Raw genomic sequence first — 18087 nt, forward strand, 5'->3', positions numbered from 1 at the left:
GTTATTTGACCATCTCTTCTTTGCAATAGAAGATGCTTCTACATGTGACGCTTCTATATGGGAAAACTATTTAGTTACTAGGTGTTTTACCTATGAGGTTGCCTGTCCCTAACAGTTGCAAACATGAACACTTATGTGAAGTCAAAGGTTTTCATGGCTGGCATCCTTAGTTTTTTCTGGGTTTTTCAGACTATGTGGTCATGTTGCAGAAGAGTTTATTCCTGATGTTTTGCCAGCATCTGTGGTTGGCATCTTCATTCTCTGAAGATGCCAGCCACAGATGCTGGCAAAACATCAAAAATAAACTCTTCTACAACATGGCTACATAGCCTGAAAAACCCAGAAAAAACTATGAAGACTTGCTTCCATCTCACAAAGGGTGAAGACCTATGAGATCTCAGAAGAAGTACCAATTTTGTATTTGAATGGAATTCAAATTTTATCTCATGGACTTTGGAAGGCTTTGTTCCCAGTGCCACATAGCCAGGAGAAGGTGGTACCGGCTTGCATAAATACATCTCCAAGGAACACCAAAACCACCTAAGAAAATGGAGGCCTATGACTTACATCGTCATTTTATATTTTTTTCTTCTTCTGCATAATTCTTAACATCTTTTCCTGATGAAAAAGCCAGTGGAGCTTAGAAAGTTTGCAACAGGTTTTTTGTGCATTTTAGTTGGTCGATTGAAGGTATCACTCTTTTGTGGATTTTGGATGTTACTGTACATTGCTACATGACCAACACAGCTATCCCTGCATATATGCCCATCTCTACTGTGAAGCAGAATGTAGATTCTGCTTCAGCGGAGGATGCTAGGGGGGATGGCAGAGACCTCCTTTCTTCCACTGCTTCCTAAGTTTGCCAGATGCCCTTGGGTACAGTAAAGGAAATTATTCCATCACTGGCACTGAAGTAAAACTGAAGTACCAGTCAAATTTGCTTTTGTGCATGATGTGTGTGTGTGTGTGTGCGTGCGCGTGCGCGCACACACACCACTCATATCATTTTGTCCTTTCCCTCAGGCAGCAAAATATATTGGGCTGCCCATACTCAAGCTAGTGTTTAATGAATTATGAGGAAGTAATTTAACTTTGTGGCAGGTTCTTTGAAAGGACTGAGTGAAGAAAAATCACTCCTGAATCAAGGGAGAAATGAGTAAATATTGATGGACGAGAGAAGGCAGTGACAGAAGAGGAATAAAGCAAAGAGTGATTGGTAAGCAGTGGACCTCTCTGACTACTTGTTTTCTCCTGCTCTCTTTTCACTGGTTCTTGTTAATCTCTCAGCTTCCTTCCCATATTCCACTACTCACAGAATCATAGAGTTGGAAGAGACCCCAAGGGCCATCCAGTCCAATGCCCTGACATGCAGGAAGACACAATCAAAGCATACCTGACAGATGGCCATCCAGCCTCTGTTTAAAGATATCCAAAGAGGGAGATCCACCACTCTCTGAGGCAGCATGCATCACTGTCGAACAGCTCTTACTGGCAGGAAGTTCTTCCTAACGTAGTTGGAATCCATTGCTCCGTGTCCTAGTCTCTGGAGCAGCAAACAAGCTTGCTCCCTCCTCAATATGACATCCTGTCAAATAGTTAAACATGGCTATTATATTACCTCTTGACCTTCTCTTCCACAGGCTGAACATACCCAGCTCCCCAAGTTACTCCTCATAGGGCATAGTTCCCAGCGCTTTTACCATTTTGATTGCCCTCCACTGGATATGCTCCAGAATATCAACATCCTTCTTGAACTGTGGCGACAAGAACTGGACACAATATTCTAAGTGAGGTCCCACCGAAGTAGAATAAAATGGTAGTATTCCTTCCCTTGATCTAGACCTCTGGATATAAAACATGCCACTTTCGTGCTTTCTACAGCATCTGGAATACTACTGAAGCTGACTGACTCTTTTCCGATAGTAGGCTGGTAGCAGTCAACACCCAGAATCCTCTGGTGTGTTTTACACTGGGAGATCTCAGCACCAGTGGTGGATGGCAGCTCTCAGGGCAATGGGGCAATGAATCAGATTTTAGATGAGCTATCCAAGGTTCTGAATCTATATAGGACTAGGCTCCATGAAAGCCTGGTTGTAAAACCAGAGAATGGATTTGTTGTTGCACTGATGTGGTAACCATCAACTGCCATTGTCCAGTACCTCCTTGTGCAATGGCAGCAGAAGGACACCCAGGCTCAGCTTTGGCCCCCTGAGCAAAATAGCTGTTCAGTGACTTTAGGGGGTGCACCAGGAATTTGTCACCCTCCCAGAGCTCCAGGCTAAGTACCTTGGCAGAGATTTATGCTTCAGTCTACAGCTAGATCTCAGCTGAAGTTATAGCAGTAGTAACAGGGTTAGTACATTACTATTTGTATGTTTGGTTGTTAAGAACTATCAAGTCAACTTGGACTATCGAGAGACCCCCCCCCCCAAGTTATCAACAGCCTTGCTCGGGTCTTGCAAACCCAGGGCCATGGCTTCTTTGTTTGAGTCTATCCATATGTAAGGCAGTTTTGCTCTTTTCCTACTGCCTTCTACCTTGTTATGTGCCTTGAAGTTATTTCCAACTTATGGCGACTCTAAAGCAGGGTTTTCTGGGCAAGTTTCTTCAAAGCAGGTTTTCCATGACCATCCTCTGAGGCTGAGAGAATGCGACTTACCCAATGTTACCCAGTTGGTTTCATTGCTGAGCTGGGGTTCAAACCCTGGTCTCTAGAGTCTTAGTCCAATACTCAAACCCCTACACCACACTGGCTCTCTTACCTTCTACCTTACCAAGACTAATGCTACGGAGAGATAAAACATGTACTTATTACTAGCAGAAGCAGGAGTTGAAAAGGTGTGCTTAGCCACAGCAAATACATATTTCTGTTTTAAAAAGCTACATCAAACTAGTATGGCCTGCTACCCAGGGAGTATCAAGGCATGGGCTGAGTGGATGAAGGGAGGAGACAGAAGATAGAACCCAGGTGACAACGATTGATGCTCAGCCCTAACCTACCTGTCCATGCCTACTTGTTACTCCCCAGTTCTTCATTTCTGTCTGTCTCATGTCCATCTAATGAGAACTAGCATGGTGTAGTGGTTTGAGTGTTGGACTGGCACACTGGGAGACCAGGTTCAAATCCCCACTGAGCCATGATGATTTAATGATGGTGATGATGATGGTGGGTGATTCTCTCAGCTGTAGAGGGAACTGCAAAAAACTCCAGTGAAGAAACTCCTGCCCTAGGGTTGCAGCATGGCACAGTGGTTTGAGGAAGACTCTGGAGACCAGGGTTCAAACCCAAACCCATATGGAAACCTTTGGGCAAATCACATTGTCTCAGCCTCAGGGAAAGGGAATGGCAAACCTCCTTTGAACAAACCTTGTCAACACAATGCCTTAGTACCATCATATGTTGGAAATGACTTGAAGGCACACAGCAACAACAACAACAACAACAACAAGGGTCACCATAAGTCACAAATGACAACAACAATGTTCATTGATTGTGTGAAATAATGAGAGCTATCTTGACATGACTACTGGGTGACCTTGGGCACGTCACACTCTCTCAGCCTCAGCAGATGGCAATGGCCAACCCCATCTGAAGAAACTTGCTAAGAAAACTCCATGATCGGTTCGACTTGGAGCACACAACATCAACAAGATGGGTGGCTTGGAGGAACCACGATGTCTCTAGCTGAACACAGACAGACTCCCCAGGAAGCCATGTCCTGGAATGTGGGTGGGCACTGGAAGGAAATATGGGTTCAAGGGAGAAGACACACACACACAGATGTCTAAGGTGGTCTAAGGTGGGCCAGTGTCCTTCACCTGGTGGTGGTCAGAAAGAAAACCAGACCCAGGGGCTGATCCCTCCAAGGGAAACCAAGCCAGTCCTAGAATCATGGAAGAGACTCCAGGGGCCATCCATTCCAACCCCATTCTGCCATGCAGGAAGACACAATCAAAGCACTCCTGACAGATGGCCATCCAGCCTCTACTTAAAAACCTCCAAAGAAGGAGACTCCACAAAGGCAGTGTCTACAACTGTCAAACAGCTCCTACTATCAGGAAGTTCCTCCTAAAGTTGAAGTGGAATCTCTTTTCCTGTAGTTTGCATCTATTGCTCTGGGTCCTAATCTCTGGAGCTTCAGAAAACAAGCTTACTTTATCTTTAATATGATGTCCCTTCAAAGATTTAAACAGGGTTATCATATCGCCCCTTGACCTCCTCTTCTCCAAGCTAAACATACCCAGCTCCCTAAGTCTCTCCTCAGAGGGCATGGTTACCACACCCTCCACATTTTGGTCACCCTCCTCTGGATCTGCTGATGGGGTGTGTGTGTGGGGGGGGAAGCATAGATGATGATGATGATGATGATGATGATGATGATGATGATGATGATGATGATGATGATGATGATGATGGGGATGGTGGTGATGTTGATGTTGATGATGGTAGTGGGGATGGTGGTGGTGGTGATGCTGCTGATGGTCGTGGTCATGGTGTTGTTGTTGTTGATGATGATGATAATGATGGTGGTGTTGGTGATGGTGGTGGTGATGTGGATGCTGATGATGGTGGTGATCATGATGATGGTGATGGTGATGCTGATGATGGTGTTGTTGTTGATGATGATGATGGTGGTGGTGGTGGTGCTGGTGGTGGTTTTATTTACTTCTCTCCCGCCTTTCTCCCAATACAGGGACTCATGGCACCCAGAGCCCCCTTCCCGAAGTCATCCATATTGATCAAGCACCAAGCCCCCTCCTCTCCTCTCCTCCTTCCCTCCCTCCTTTTGGCGAGAAGAAGGAGGGAGTGAGCCAGACCAGACGGCAGACGAGTGAGCCTTTCTCCGCAGCCGGCCGCCCTGTCCCTCCTTCCCCCTTGAAAAGAGGGGGACCCCAACCTTGATCCCCCAAAGGCCAGGGGAGACCTCTCTACCCCCTACCATGCCCCCCGGGGGCTGAATGGGGGCCAGCGACCGGAGGGCACCGCCACCCTCCCTGCCCAGCAGGGGCCCTATGCCAGGGGGGTGGGGGGGGCCGGGAGGGCTGGCATCGACCCGCCCCCCCACCTGCCCGATCCCCATGAGTTGAGCCTTCTTCCCCAACAGAGCCCCCCAGACAGACCCCTCGCCATGGGATGTAACATGTGTGTGGTGGAGAAACCCGAAGAGCAATACCGGGTCATGCTGCAGGTAAGGGAGCGAGGGGGGGGATCTATGGGGAGGGGGACCCCGAGAGGAATCTGGGTTGGGGGCTGTTCAGGGAGGTTGTGGGGATGAAAGGGGGTGGGATAGGGTGCAATGGGGTCACTTGGGGACAAGGGAGGGTTTATAGAATCCCAGTCCTTTAATTGGGGTGACTGGGAGTGAACTGGATCTCCCTGGGACCTGCAAAAGGATAGTTGGGGTGCAAAGGCAGGCTAGGAGTTGGGGGGCTGTAGAGGAAGGAAAGGGCAATCGTGACCCCCCTCCAACAATCCCTGATCCCCCCATTCTTCCCCAACAGCCCCCCATCTTCGAGCCTGTTTTGCACCCCAAATATCCTTTTGCAGGTGCCAAGGATCTACTTCATTCCAAGTCACTAAAGAAACACCGTTTGCTTTGTGTCTTCCTGGAGCAGAGAGGTGTCAGGCTGTGTTTTTTTTAAGGGGGGGTCACTTCGGGACAAGGAAGGGGTTAAAAGGTCCCAGTCCCTGAACTGGGATGACTGGGAGTGAAGTGGATCTCTCTGGCACCTGCAAAAGGATATGTGGGGTGCAAGGAAGGCTAGAAGATGGGGGGGGGGGCCATGATACAATGAGGGGGCACACCATTTGCTTTGTGTCTTCCTAGAGCAAAGAGGTGTGTGTGTGTGTGGGGGGGGGGGTGGGCCCTGGGGGGGGGGGAGGCTGCAATGGGGGGGGGGGGCAGGGGGTGGGGGGGGGGAGGTTGCCTAGCAACTGGACTCCCCCCTCTTTTCCCCATAGTAATAGCCTGAAATGAAGGGGAGGGGGCTTATGGAAAAGGGGGGAAATATAGTTTTGGAGAAAGAGGAATGAGCAGCCCAATTGGGGATAAGATGGGATGGAGGCAGAGGTACCTGGTGGGTCTGACCCTCACATTAGACAGGTGAATAGTCTTCCCTTTCCTTCCACACATCCAACCTCATTCAGATGCTTTTCCCCTCATTTCATTCATCTCCCTTCTTCCCTGCCTATTTAGGTGGCCCTTTTTGTCTAGATCTCCATCAATCCATCCATCCAGGGCTCATTCATTCTTGCTTTGCTCTCCCTCCCTCTCTTCTATTTTCTGTTCTAGGTCTCTTTCTACCCTTTTCTCTCAGATCACAGGTACAAAGGCACACCTATCCTTCCTAGCAAAACCAGGCAAAAACAGCCAGGGACTGAAATAAAAGGGAGAAGAGCTCAGGGGTTTGAAATAATGATGCTGGGCAGAGGGCTTAGAGGGGGATCAGGTACAACAATTGGCTTTCCATGGCGCACAGATGTGGAAATGTGCTTCAGATGTGCACAGGGAGTGTGTGTGTGTGTGTGTGTATAGGGCTGACTCTGCAATAGGATATATTTCTGGGAGCTGTCAAAGGTGCTTTATGTGGCTGTGTGATTATATACACACAGAGGCACTAGTCTGGGGGATTTTTTTTGTCTGTGTGTACATTGCGCGGCTTACTCAGCCGCCTGCTTGTGTAGCCTTCCACAGTCTTGTTGGTGCAATAAAGGGGCTGTCCCTTTTTCTTTTGTTTTGCTTTTGAAATCTCTGAATGGCTCTACTTCATATATATGTATAGGTACAGTCTGGATGGCAAAGAAGCCTGCCCCGTAACATCAGAATCGTCCTTCATTTCTGGGGATATGCCTCTGTCAGTATGCTCTAGAGATGATCATAATAGTTCCACACATGAATGCACCCTTCTCCCCAAACATTAAACTCACTCTCTCTCACACACACATGTACACACTCATGCAACTGATGGTATTTGCATACTAATGTCTCCTTTGCTTGAACTCTTGTGACCAGGGATTTAGCACAGAGGAGCTTGTTGCATTGACCATGAATTTGGAAGTGCCTCTTCTTCAGTTGGCCTTCCAACTTTCTCCTTCTTTTGTGCCATGTCAGAGAACTGCCTTCTTTCTCTTCAGCCACTCTTTTTAGATTTAGCTGGGGTATTTACAAGAAGCTGCCTTGAGGGGCGCCTTTTGTAAGCTCCCTTCCAATTGCTATTAGTGGAAACCAGCTTTCCTGCTAATAAAGCCATTATTTTGTTCTGCCAATTGTTTCATTATAAATGGATTATTTTACAGACGAGGCCAAGAGAAGTGTCTAGTAACTGGGTGTGACGAACGTAGCTCTGAAAGGTACTTATTGTCCAACTCAGATACCTCTGGGTCCTTTCCGCCTTTGTTTCTTTCTAACTACAGTGGGCCCTTTGGATCCGCTGGGGTTTGGTTCCAGGACCTCCTATAGATACTAAAATCTTTGAATGCTCAAATCCCATTATATACGATTGGGTAGTACAAGGGTATCCCTTATATAAAATGGCCAAGTCAAGGTTTGCTTTTGGAAATGTATATTTGCTTGAATATTTTCAAGCCGTGGATGGTTCATCCATGGATAATGAACCCATGGATACAGAAGACAAACTGTATCACTAGTGTCTCTGTCTGTCACTATCATAAATTGGAAGGCCTGTAAACAGCCAGGTGAGATGAGCAAAGGGGATTTTGCTTTAATCCATTTTTCCCTCCACAAGCAGAAACCCTACCTGTCAAACAGTTGTCACCTCCTCCCCCACCCACCCACCATGCACTCCCACCATGTGTGGGTTGAGAAGGCATGAAGAACCATGTCTATCCCTGTTGTCTTGCTTTGCCTTGCCCCATCCTATCTCTTGGTTACACTAGAAAGGGACCAAGATCAGGAGGAACTTCTTGACGGTAAGGGCTGTTTGACAGTGGAACATACTTCTTCCTTGGAGTGTAGTGGAGTCTCCTTTCTTGGAGGTCTTTAAGCAGAGGCTGGATGCCCATCTGTCTGGGATGCTTTGATTTGGATTTCCTGCATGGCAGAATGGGGTTGGACTGGATGGGCCTTGTAGTCTCTTCCAACTCTACAATTCTATGATTCTAAGATGACAAGATTTTGATAAATATGAAGTGACCAGGATTGCTAGGCTTGTATAAACATGGTTCTTGTTGGGTGCCTGCAAGTCATTTCCAACATATGGTGACCGTAAGGGTCACATAGCTTGGGCTTTTCTTCACAAGATTGGTTCAGAGGTTTCTGTCATTGCGCTCTTCTGAGGCTGGGTGAGTGTGGCTTGCCCAGGGTCACCCAGTGGGTTTCCATACCCAAACTGGGATTCAAACCTTGTTCCCTGAGACTTATACCACTATACCACACTGGCTCTCAAATATATGTATGCTCTTTTTAAATGGGTTTGGAAATATGTTAATAGTATGGTTGAGTCTCCCTTATCTGAACTGTTTGGGACCTGAGGTGTTTTGGATTTTGGGTTTTTAAAAAAATTGGAATATCTGGTTTGTGTATACATCATAATGAGATATCTTGGAGAAGGGACCCAAGTTTAATAAGTAATTTTTCTTTTGTATGTATATAGTTTATACACATAACCTGAAGGTAATTTTATGCAATAATTTCAGTATTTTTGTGCATGAAACGAAGTTTGCATACATTGAACCATCGGAAAGCAAAGGCGTTGCTAACTCAGCCACTCATGATAAAAAGTTTTGGGTTTTGGAACATTTTGGATTTTGGAATTCCGGATAAGGGAGATCAATCTGTGTACATTTCATTTCTTCCAAGCTAAACATAGTCCTAAATCCATTTACTAGTTCCCACCCAGAGTAGATTGGCTGAGTCAGTAGGATTTACACAAGTTTAGGCTTACTAGTTAGTAAAGTGGTTTAACTGAACCAATTTCAATCTACAATCACAAACATTTATAGGCAGTGTCTGTGGTTTCATTATATCTTTCATATTTAATATGCTTATGTATTGGTCAAAAACAAAAAGATTATCAGAACAACCAAACTCTATGGATGGGTACATGCTTACATGTGCAGACTGAGTAAAACTTTGATTTCCACTTGGCTTCATTTCCTATAGTTTGCCCACGCTTTTGAAAACACAGGAAACCAAGAGACAAATGCAGAAATGTGCTGAGTGGACACATTTCTACTTCATTAAACAAGCACATCATAGAAAGTTGAAGAAGACATCTTTGTTTTCCCTCCTGGCCCCGACAAATGTCCAGAGACAACAAATAACACGTTTAATTAAAATCCAAGTAACAAGTTCTGAGATACAATATTGGTATTAAATTGTGAATTAATAATAGTCTGATCTTAAGGGCTGTTTTCTCTCATTATTATTTTAATGGTTCCATTCTGCCTGTAGTAGCAGATGTCATACTGGATGGCACAGTTTCTCACAGACATATTATTTATCACGCACACATTAAGAACCACTGGATGATCACCAATTAACATAGTCAAGGATAGACCCAAGAACTCAGCTGTGAAACATTTGTGTTATGAGGAAATTATAATTTGAGGTGGCATGGATCAGTTTGCACTACCTTCTCCTCTCAGTGTGTGACTAGGCAATGTTAACAATATATTGTAGTTTATATTGTGTATATAAAACACACAAATGCTTAAGAGTCATTATGTTTGCCTTGTGAGCAAAGTGTCTGTTTTACAGATGAAAGACAGATGGAAAGGTTGTGAGTGACTTATTCAGATGAATCTGAAACAGAGGTCTTTCAGGTTTATACGCAAAATTCATATGCTCTGTTCTAAGGAGAAATTGTGTGTATGTGCTTCAATTTGCCTGTTGATTTATGGCGATCACATGCATTTCGGAGGGTTTTCTTAGGCAAAGAATACTCAGGAGATGGTTTTGCCAGTTCGTTCCTAGTATAGCCTACAGCACCTGGTATTCCTTGGCAGTCTCCTATCCCACTATGGTTGGCCCTTGTTAACTTGTAACATCAGCCACATCTGGTCCCTTTAGGGTATTTAGGCATCTGAGGGGAGGCCTGTTGTTGTTGTTGTTGTTGCAGGCCTTCAATAAGTTGTTTCCAATTTATGGCGACCCTAAGACAAACCTGCTATGGGGTTTTCTTGGCAAAATTTGGCAGTCACCCAGTGGGTGTTGTGGCCAAACTCAGAATTGAACCTTGGTCTCCGGGGTCACAATCCAACACTCAAACCACTACGCTATGCTAGCTCTACCACCTTCTTATTTCCCAGCCTGGGAACTGGGAATGGTTCCTGCAAAGTTTATAGCTTGCTTACTTTTGAAGTGTAAAATAGACATGGGGCTAGTTGCTAAGGGAGGTATTTACGCTTCTTCCTGGATTGACTCACCTTTACGTGTTTCTCACATCACCAAGTGGGGATCTGACAGGTATGGCTGACCAATTATAGACCGAATGCTACAGACTGAGCATTCATGACTTTTTGGATGAAGTCGGTTCATATATTCAGCCAGTGAAATCATCAAGCACTGAGTAAGGAAATGATGAAAAATCAAGGGATGGAAAAATGGCCTCCCCCCCCCCCCTTCTTTTTACAAAAATCATTTTGTGAATGGCCTCTGCTTTTATATTTGCATTAAAGGAGTCAAGGAATAGAATTTTGATCTCTTGTTGCTTCCCAATTGGGACAATATCCTGGTTAGCATAGCCCCACATGTGCAACTGTTCATATGTAATGTGTTTGAATTTGCTGTTGGTTGACTAACTAAATGCCATTGTTGTGGCACGTTTTAGTCCAGTGGTTTCTAACCCTTGGTCTCCACATGTTTTAGACTCCATCTCTCATAATTCCAGACCATTAGTAGGAACCACTGCTTTAGTCCAAAGACTGCCTGATATATACCTTGGGAATCTTTAAACCATACTGAAACAAGACAGTCTTTTCACATCTCCTGCCCCTAGATCTAGGCCTCGTTCACACTATACAGTTTTAGTACTTTGATACCACTTTAATTGCCCCAACTTTGTCCTATGGAATGGAGAGATTGGTAACTCACCAAACTACAAATTCCAGGATTCTGTAGGATGCAACCATAGCCGTTAAAGTGGCACTAAAATGCTATATTTGTACAATGTGAAAGGGCATTATGTTTTACCAATTTACTTAAATTTTCAAGAGTCCATTCTATCCTGTAGCATTAAAAAAACCTCAGAATCTTATGACACCTTGAATACTAACAAGTTTTATTGGGCATAAGGTTTTGTGAAAGGCAACCCAATTGAGTGTGCTAAAATGGGTTGCAGTCCACAAAAGCCTATGCCAAATAGTGGGTTAATTTTTGAGGTACACTTTATTTATTTAAGCACTCATAGTAACGAACTCCAAATTTTGTTGTTGGCGTTGGCAGGCAAAACCTTTACTTAATTCTGAAAATTAAGTAAATTTGTCTTGTCATTAGCAAATGGTTGTACAGATCAGTGGCTGAGTTCAAACAAAATAATATGTCAGGTTGTGGTTTGTTGTGTCCAAACTTGTTCCAGTAACCCAGGGGTGAGAATTGTGTGGTCCTCCAGATGTTGTTGTACCACAACACCCACAAGGCCTAGCCAAGACAGCCAATGGTGAGAAATGCTGGGACTTGCAGTCCAACAACATCTGGATGATTCTAACTCCTGTTGGGTTTTTGGCTTACATACTCTGACATGTTTAAATCATGACTAGTAACTGTGTCGAAATCTAGAACTGTGGCTCATCCCCAGGATGTTTTCCCAGCTGTCCAACCTGAAACAGCACCTGACAAAATGGGCTCCATCAGAAAGAGAGCAAAACCTGGGAAAACCCAATAGTGGTTTATTTGATTACCTGTAGAACAATTCATGAGTAAAATAACAAACCACAGCTAACATAAACGGCTTAGCATGATACACATGGACATATTTATGTATGATAGAAATTGGGGACACAGGTCAAGGATGGTCCCTTCATACTTGCATGAGTTTCCCAAAGGTATAACAACCAGCTGCTGTTTGAAGCAGAATGTCGGACTTGATGCACTTTTGGTCTGATCCGCAAAACAGTTTTTAATATTTCTTGATGGGTTTCTGCAGTAGTATAATGAAGGCTCAGATCAGTTCATCACAAGTTCTGCCCTGATTTCAAAAAGTTCACTTGGACACATTCGGAGTACCTTTGAGGAAGAAGTGTATGTGTCGTTTAAATTTGCAACTAGATGGCTGGGGTGGTTTATTTTCCAAGGAGGATGTGTGTGGGAATACTCATAACTTAACATATCATGAGCGCTGTATTTAGAGTGTTTGATTGAGAATGTTACAGAGTGGCTCTTCAAGGTTTTTGCAAAGGAGATAATGATAGAGAAAGTGTCTGATACTTGGTTCTCTAAAAGGTACAGCTGGATGCATACCTCACACCAAAATTTGCAATGAAGAGCAACTGCACACACAAGCCAGACACAACCATTCAGTATAAGAAGTTATGTATCTTATCAATGCTAGACACAATGACAGACTGACCGGTTATAGAATAACCCCTTTTTTGTATCACACAAACATAGATAGTTAGATATGGCTCACACCATATAGTTGGCCCTTCCCTTATGCGGGGAACCATTCTGGACACACACACACACCACGCGTAAGGGAAATACCATGTATGCTCAAGCACCATTGAAAACAATGGGGCTTGTGCATGCGGCACACATGCCATTACCTCTTCCGGCACGGGGTTTCAGCATAAGCTGAAAGCTGTATATGGCACACCTGCTTATGATGTGGGCACACTGTAATAACGTTTGCTGATATACTGACACAATATTTCAGACATTTTTTGGACATACTATTGGTCCAGACAACAGCATGTCTACAAAGTCAGAGCTTCTACAGCTAGCAACATTTCACAGGTCTTATTTGTGTCCAAGGGTATAGCTCTACATATCAGCCACATGCACAGTTAACACATAAATAAATGTCTGCGCACATATCCTAAATGCGCCAGATCCCACCTGATCTTTGAAATTAAGCAGGATCAGCCCTAGTTAGTACTTGGACTGGGAACCACCAAGGAATACAGGGACAATTGGCTATATTTGAGAGGAAGGAACTAGCAAAAACTTGCCTAAGAAAACCTAATGAAATTTATGAAGTCCAATCGACAGGCCACTTGGACACACATGCACAGACCCTGCACTACCCCCCCCCCCCGCCATTCTCTCTGCTGCAGTGGGACTGGGCCGTGCATTCTAACACCAGTTTCTGGACAGAGATTCTTATAGAAATGGGAGGGAGGCAGAGGTTTGGGTGAATTATATGCAGGAGAAAAGGATCTCGGGGAGGTTTATTGAATAGGGATGTAGTGGGAGGGGAGGGGGGCCTGGAGAGTTGCTTGGGAAAGATGAAGAAGAAAAGAAGCACAAAGGAAAGCTGTGGGGAACCATCTGCTGAAGGCCTGAGGCTGGCTCTCATTCCAGACCTGCCTGCAGGAATGTGATTAGCATTTGTTATAAATTCCTACAGGGCCTTCGCAAGGCAGAGAACATCCTCCCCATACCCACCCCCAAGCACCAGTTGAGGGGGCTACCTGCCAGCTTTTGCAATAGGCAGCCTCATTTCTCTGTTCTTTAGCTCTTCTGATAACCCCCCAGCCATTCACCTACCCACAAATACCCTGCCCCTAATCTATTTGATTTTATTTTCCATCCCAGAGCTCTTCCCATTCCACCTCGGGTGGATTTCCAGCTTAGTGATCCTGCTCTCAGTTCAAATGGGCAGCCCATCCGCTGGTTGTTCCCCTTCAAAATGGAAAGGGGAATAGGAACAAATGAATGATACCCAGACTTGGAGGAGAGGAAGTGGGGAGGAGGTTTGTTCTGCTTTTGATCCCCATTCCCCATATTTCCCTCTTGCCCAGCTGCAGATGCCTGTATCAATCACTCTAGTTTCCATGGTAACTGCAGCTGCAATGATGGGGGGGGAAGAGAGAGACACACACACATATACACACACAAGACACACAGAAGGCTGATCAGCAAAAAGGCAATGCAATGCACAGACTCACTCTGTGCAGGATACAGAGGTGCTCAGCACAATGACGCACCCACAGGTGCGTCAACCCATGACGCATACCAAGAACGGCTTGGTGTGTTGTTCCTTCACTAACTTTACATGTGTGTACGTGTGTGAGAGAGAATGTGTGGCGCAACACAGCGATGGCGTGCATAATGAGGGGTGTGCCATCGTGGGCTCTCTGCAAGACAGAATGGGCCCCACTCCAGCATTTAGGAAAGCTGTCATGGCTTGGATGATGGTACAGGAGAGACAGAGAAGAGAAGGCCATTTCAGATACTGGCTAGCCCTTGAGCATCCTGAGTCACTTTAAATCCTCCCAGGATGACCTGATGTCATAACCACAAAGGAGGACAAGGCGCTGCAAAATGTAAGCAAAATTTAGGACATTACTAAATAAAAGCTAAAATACTCATAACAATATAAATTCATGCTTCTTAGCCATACTCAAATTGGAGGACATTTTGGAGTTCCTCCCAGAGAGAAAGCTGACATATAGGCCGTGTCCTGGAAAAGAAAGAGACCTGGTCACCCTGCCCCATCCACTTCCCAAAGAGGCTCCCATTTGCAAAGGGGGCACTATAAAACAGGGATGAAATGCATTTTTGAATGAGGAGGAAAAGGCATATTTCACAGACTTTATGAACTGGGCACGCTGAGACACTGGCACAAGCAAAGGTGAATGGCACTAACAGAGTTGACATTTGGTGTATCCCACCCCACCCTGGTATTTTATTGTGTGATTGACTGTGTGACAGATAGAAATGCAACCTAAGTTTCAATTAACCCTGAACAAAATTGCTGGACCTGCTGAATTTCTTCCTGTCTCACTTCTGTTAAAGGCACAGGAATCCACCCCCCAGGAAAAGTTTAAAAATCGGCAACAGATATGGTACCTACAAACATACTTGATCACACTTGGAATTTCTCCAATTCAGGCCACAGATATTCATGAGCTGAAAGAACCTGGGCCACATAATCAGTTTTCCTGAAAGGATAATCCTTTACTCTCTCTGGTTTCTAATTTCCTTAAGTGTTCAGTGGGGTGAATTGGCTGCTCCAGCGAGGTTAAAGGCAAGGATCAAACTGCTGAATAAAACCAAGGGCTCTCTAGACTACCTCTTTCCGGTGATAATCCAAACAATGGCTAGAGAAGCTATAGGGGCAGTACAGACAGACACAACTGATCTGAGAGAGAGAGAGGATATAAATCCACTGAAGCACCCTGGCCTTCTCTGCCTGCTTAGTAATGGAGATTGCTGCCTTGGGGGATAATAATAACCTTGCGATAACTTCTGATGCCATCCCTGTATAAACAAGCTCCTCATCTAATTTACCTTCTCTGTTGTCATGGATGTTTTAAAAACATGATCAGTTATCCTGGAACAATCTCTCTGGAGCTTCCCACAGGCCCTGGACTGGTTTACATGGTCATGAGGTGACTCAAATTTGAAGTGAAGTGGTGCTAAGAAGCTACTGATCTCCGCAAGATCAGAGCCTTATGGCTCTTGGCTTTTTCATTCTGGAATACTGGGGTTATGTTTTTAAAAACCAGCGAGAAGCTCGTCCTGATTTATCTATCATGTAAACAGAGATGGCCAAATTAAACAATGCAAGGAGTGGGCAGCAAGCTATTCAAAGGAGCAGTGCTGCTCTTGGAAATTTCCAAAAGAGACAATTCATTTGTTCTTACAGTCAGGGAAAAAAAGTGGTCCAGAGAGTTTGGACTGGCCAAAGATCCCAAAAATAGCTTTGGGGAGACGCATGCAGAACCAATGCTGGATTTTGCCAACCGCTGATATAAACCATGAACAATCAGAAAGCTTCTGGATCATTTCAGAGGTGGGTAACCAGTGGTTCTCCAGATGTTGTTGCACACCCAGCTCCCATAAGCACAGGCAGCATGGCCAGAGGTCAGGGATGATGGGAGCTGGAGTCCAAGAACATCTGGAAAGCCACAAGTTGCCCACCTGTGCTGGATGTATCCAATCAGAGTGTTCTGGACACCACGCTAGTAACTGCTGTTCCCCACATGAGCTGAGAGGACACTACTAATGGACACCCAACTCTCACTTGAAATGGCATATTGCAAGCAGGGAAAGGAAAAAGCAAGCCTAGAACACATGCTAAATGCAAAAGGCCCAGTTTCACTCCCTGATATCTACAGGCAAGACTGGAAAAGACTGCTATCTGAAGTCTTGGAGAAACATTGGCAGTTGTACAGACAATACTAACCTCTGTAGACAAATTATCTGAGTCAGCCACTGCTGGCTTCCATGTTGGTGAAGCATTGACTCTGCTACGGGTTTCAGTTTCTGGGTTTTTGTAGGAATTGTGAAGGCACTATCCCAAAGGTTCAACACCTTGGATAACTCCTTTAAAGTCAGACTAGCAGCTGGAGTAGCCTCAGTGCCCAGCAAGCATGGCAGCTGCTGCCAGCTGCTTCCTCTGTTCTTATGAGTCATTAAACCAAATGAAATTCACAGCCCATGTATTGTGACCATTCAAATATTAAGTCCTTCTTCCTTGCTTGTCTTCTGCATTTCCAGTAGCAGTTAAATCTGTATGTTTTATTAATGGGCTATGTGTGTAGAGTGTGTAGTGTGTCAGACTGAGAGCCTGTACAAACAAGTCAGAATAAAGCTGCTTTGGGTCACTTTGGGCGTATGGTGTTTAAATGATGCATGTGTCTTTTGAGGCCAGAAGCTGCACCAAAGCCATGCTCCAGTCCTAAGGACTGGAGCACAGCTTCTGGCCTCTTAAGATGTGGGTGTCATTTAAACCACATATCTTCAAAGTGACCAAAGCAGCTTTATTTTGGCCTGTCTGTATGGGCCCTTAGCAAGTGAGGTTTAAGTGTTTGAGTGGTTAGGAGAGTTAGAAATGGTTTGAATAAGCTAGGAGATAAAGGTGTGAGAGAAGGAGAAATGTATTTAAATGTATTAAATAAGTAATTTGTTGTGTTAAGTTCAAACTTAATAATAAGTATTATTTTTATATTCTTGTTTTTAGCCTTCGGGAATTCTTATATATTAGAAAACTTAGGTTCACACATGGTATCTATGGTGGCAGTAGCTAATAAAGAGAGGTGGAGTCTGGTGGGAATAGTAGATGAATCCTATCTCACACAGGAACCCTGAGGGCATCTGAGAGGCCCCCCCCAGTTGATGGTCATGGTAGTGGGACAGGAGAATGTCCTTACAATTGGTGGCAGAGATGGGGATAAGAGAAAGCCCTTAAATTTGGTGGCAGTGGGTGAGATTACTGAAAGTCTTAACATTTGGTGGCAGTGGAGGTATAACTAGAACTTGAAATATGGCTACTAGGCCATATACAGCTTTGTGGTTGACTTGAGCAGGGAGGTCAACATCCAGTGACTCAGAAAAGGGGGGGGGGGGTAGGAGAAAGGTGCATTGATCAAGTGTTTCCTGGAAGTGTGGGGAGCTATTTCAGCTGGGGGGGGGGGGGGAGACTATGATGGGAAAGTGTGGTCATTGTTGTATGCCTTCAAGTCATTTCCAACTTATTGTGACGCTAAAGTGAACCTATCACTGGGTTTGCTTGGCAAGATTTTTTCAGAGTCCATCCCTGCCAAAGCAGGACAGTTAGGATGTGACATTGAAGATCCTGATTCTGTCCCCTCTCTTCATCCAGGTATGTAGGGGACTGTGGTGAGCAATGGAACAGGGCCAGAACAGGGGCTAAAGCAAGAGTCCATAACTGCAGAGGCTCTGTGGGCACTGGCCATGGGAGCACTATTAGTGCTCTGCACCAAATGTCCACTGAAACAGAAATGGCCAGAAATTTACTACTAGTTATGAAAAATGGAGGTGGTGCATTATTTTAAACTGTTTTAAGAATTGTTTTGAAGTTGTTTTGAAGTTTAAGCACTGGGGGAGACACTGAAACCAATTTTGGCTGCTCTAGGAATGTACAGGAGATGCACTTCAATGCATTATTTTAAACTGTTTTAAGAATTACATGGTTTAGCCTTTTAAAATTACTCTTACT

The 18087-nt window shown here is 44.7% G+C and overlaps 1 protein-coding gene across 2 annotated transcripts in view; it reads left to right on the forward strand.

Annotated features, from left to right (window-relative positions):
* Nucleotides 1-4817: 4817 nt before the first annotated feature.
* The window catches only part of PDZD4 (PDZ domain containing 4), a 36310-nt gene continuing 23040 nt past the window's right edge, over nt 4818-18087 (forward strand). For both annotated transcript variants that reach the window (XM_042451925.1, XM_042451926.1), the window contains exon 1: nt 4818-5189. In XM_042451925.1, coding sequence (XP_042307859.1) covers nt 5130-5189 — 60 coding nt within the window. In that variant the 5' untranslated portion in view covers nt 4818-5129. The remainder of the gene's footprint in view (nt 5190-18087) is intronic.

This window comes from Sceloporus undulatus, chromosome 2 (assembly GCF_019175285.1).
Source record: "Sceloporus undulatus isolate JIND9_A2432 ecotype Alabama chromosome 2, SceUnd_v1.1, whole genome shotgun sequence".
NCBI lineage: Eukaryota > Metazoa > Chordata > Lepidosauria > Squamata > Phrynosomatidae > Sceloporus > Sceloporus undulatus.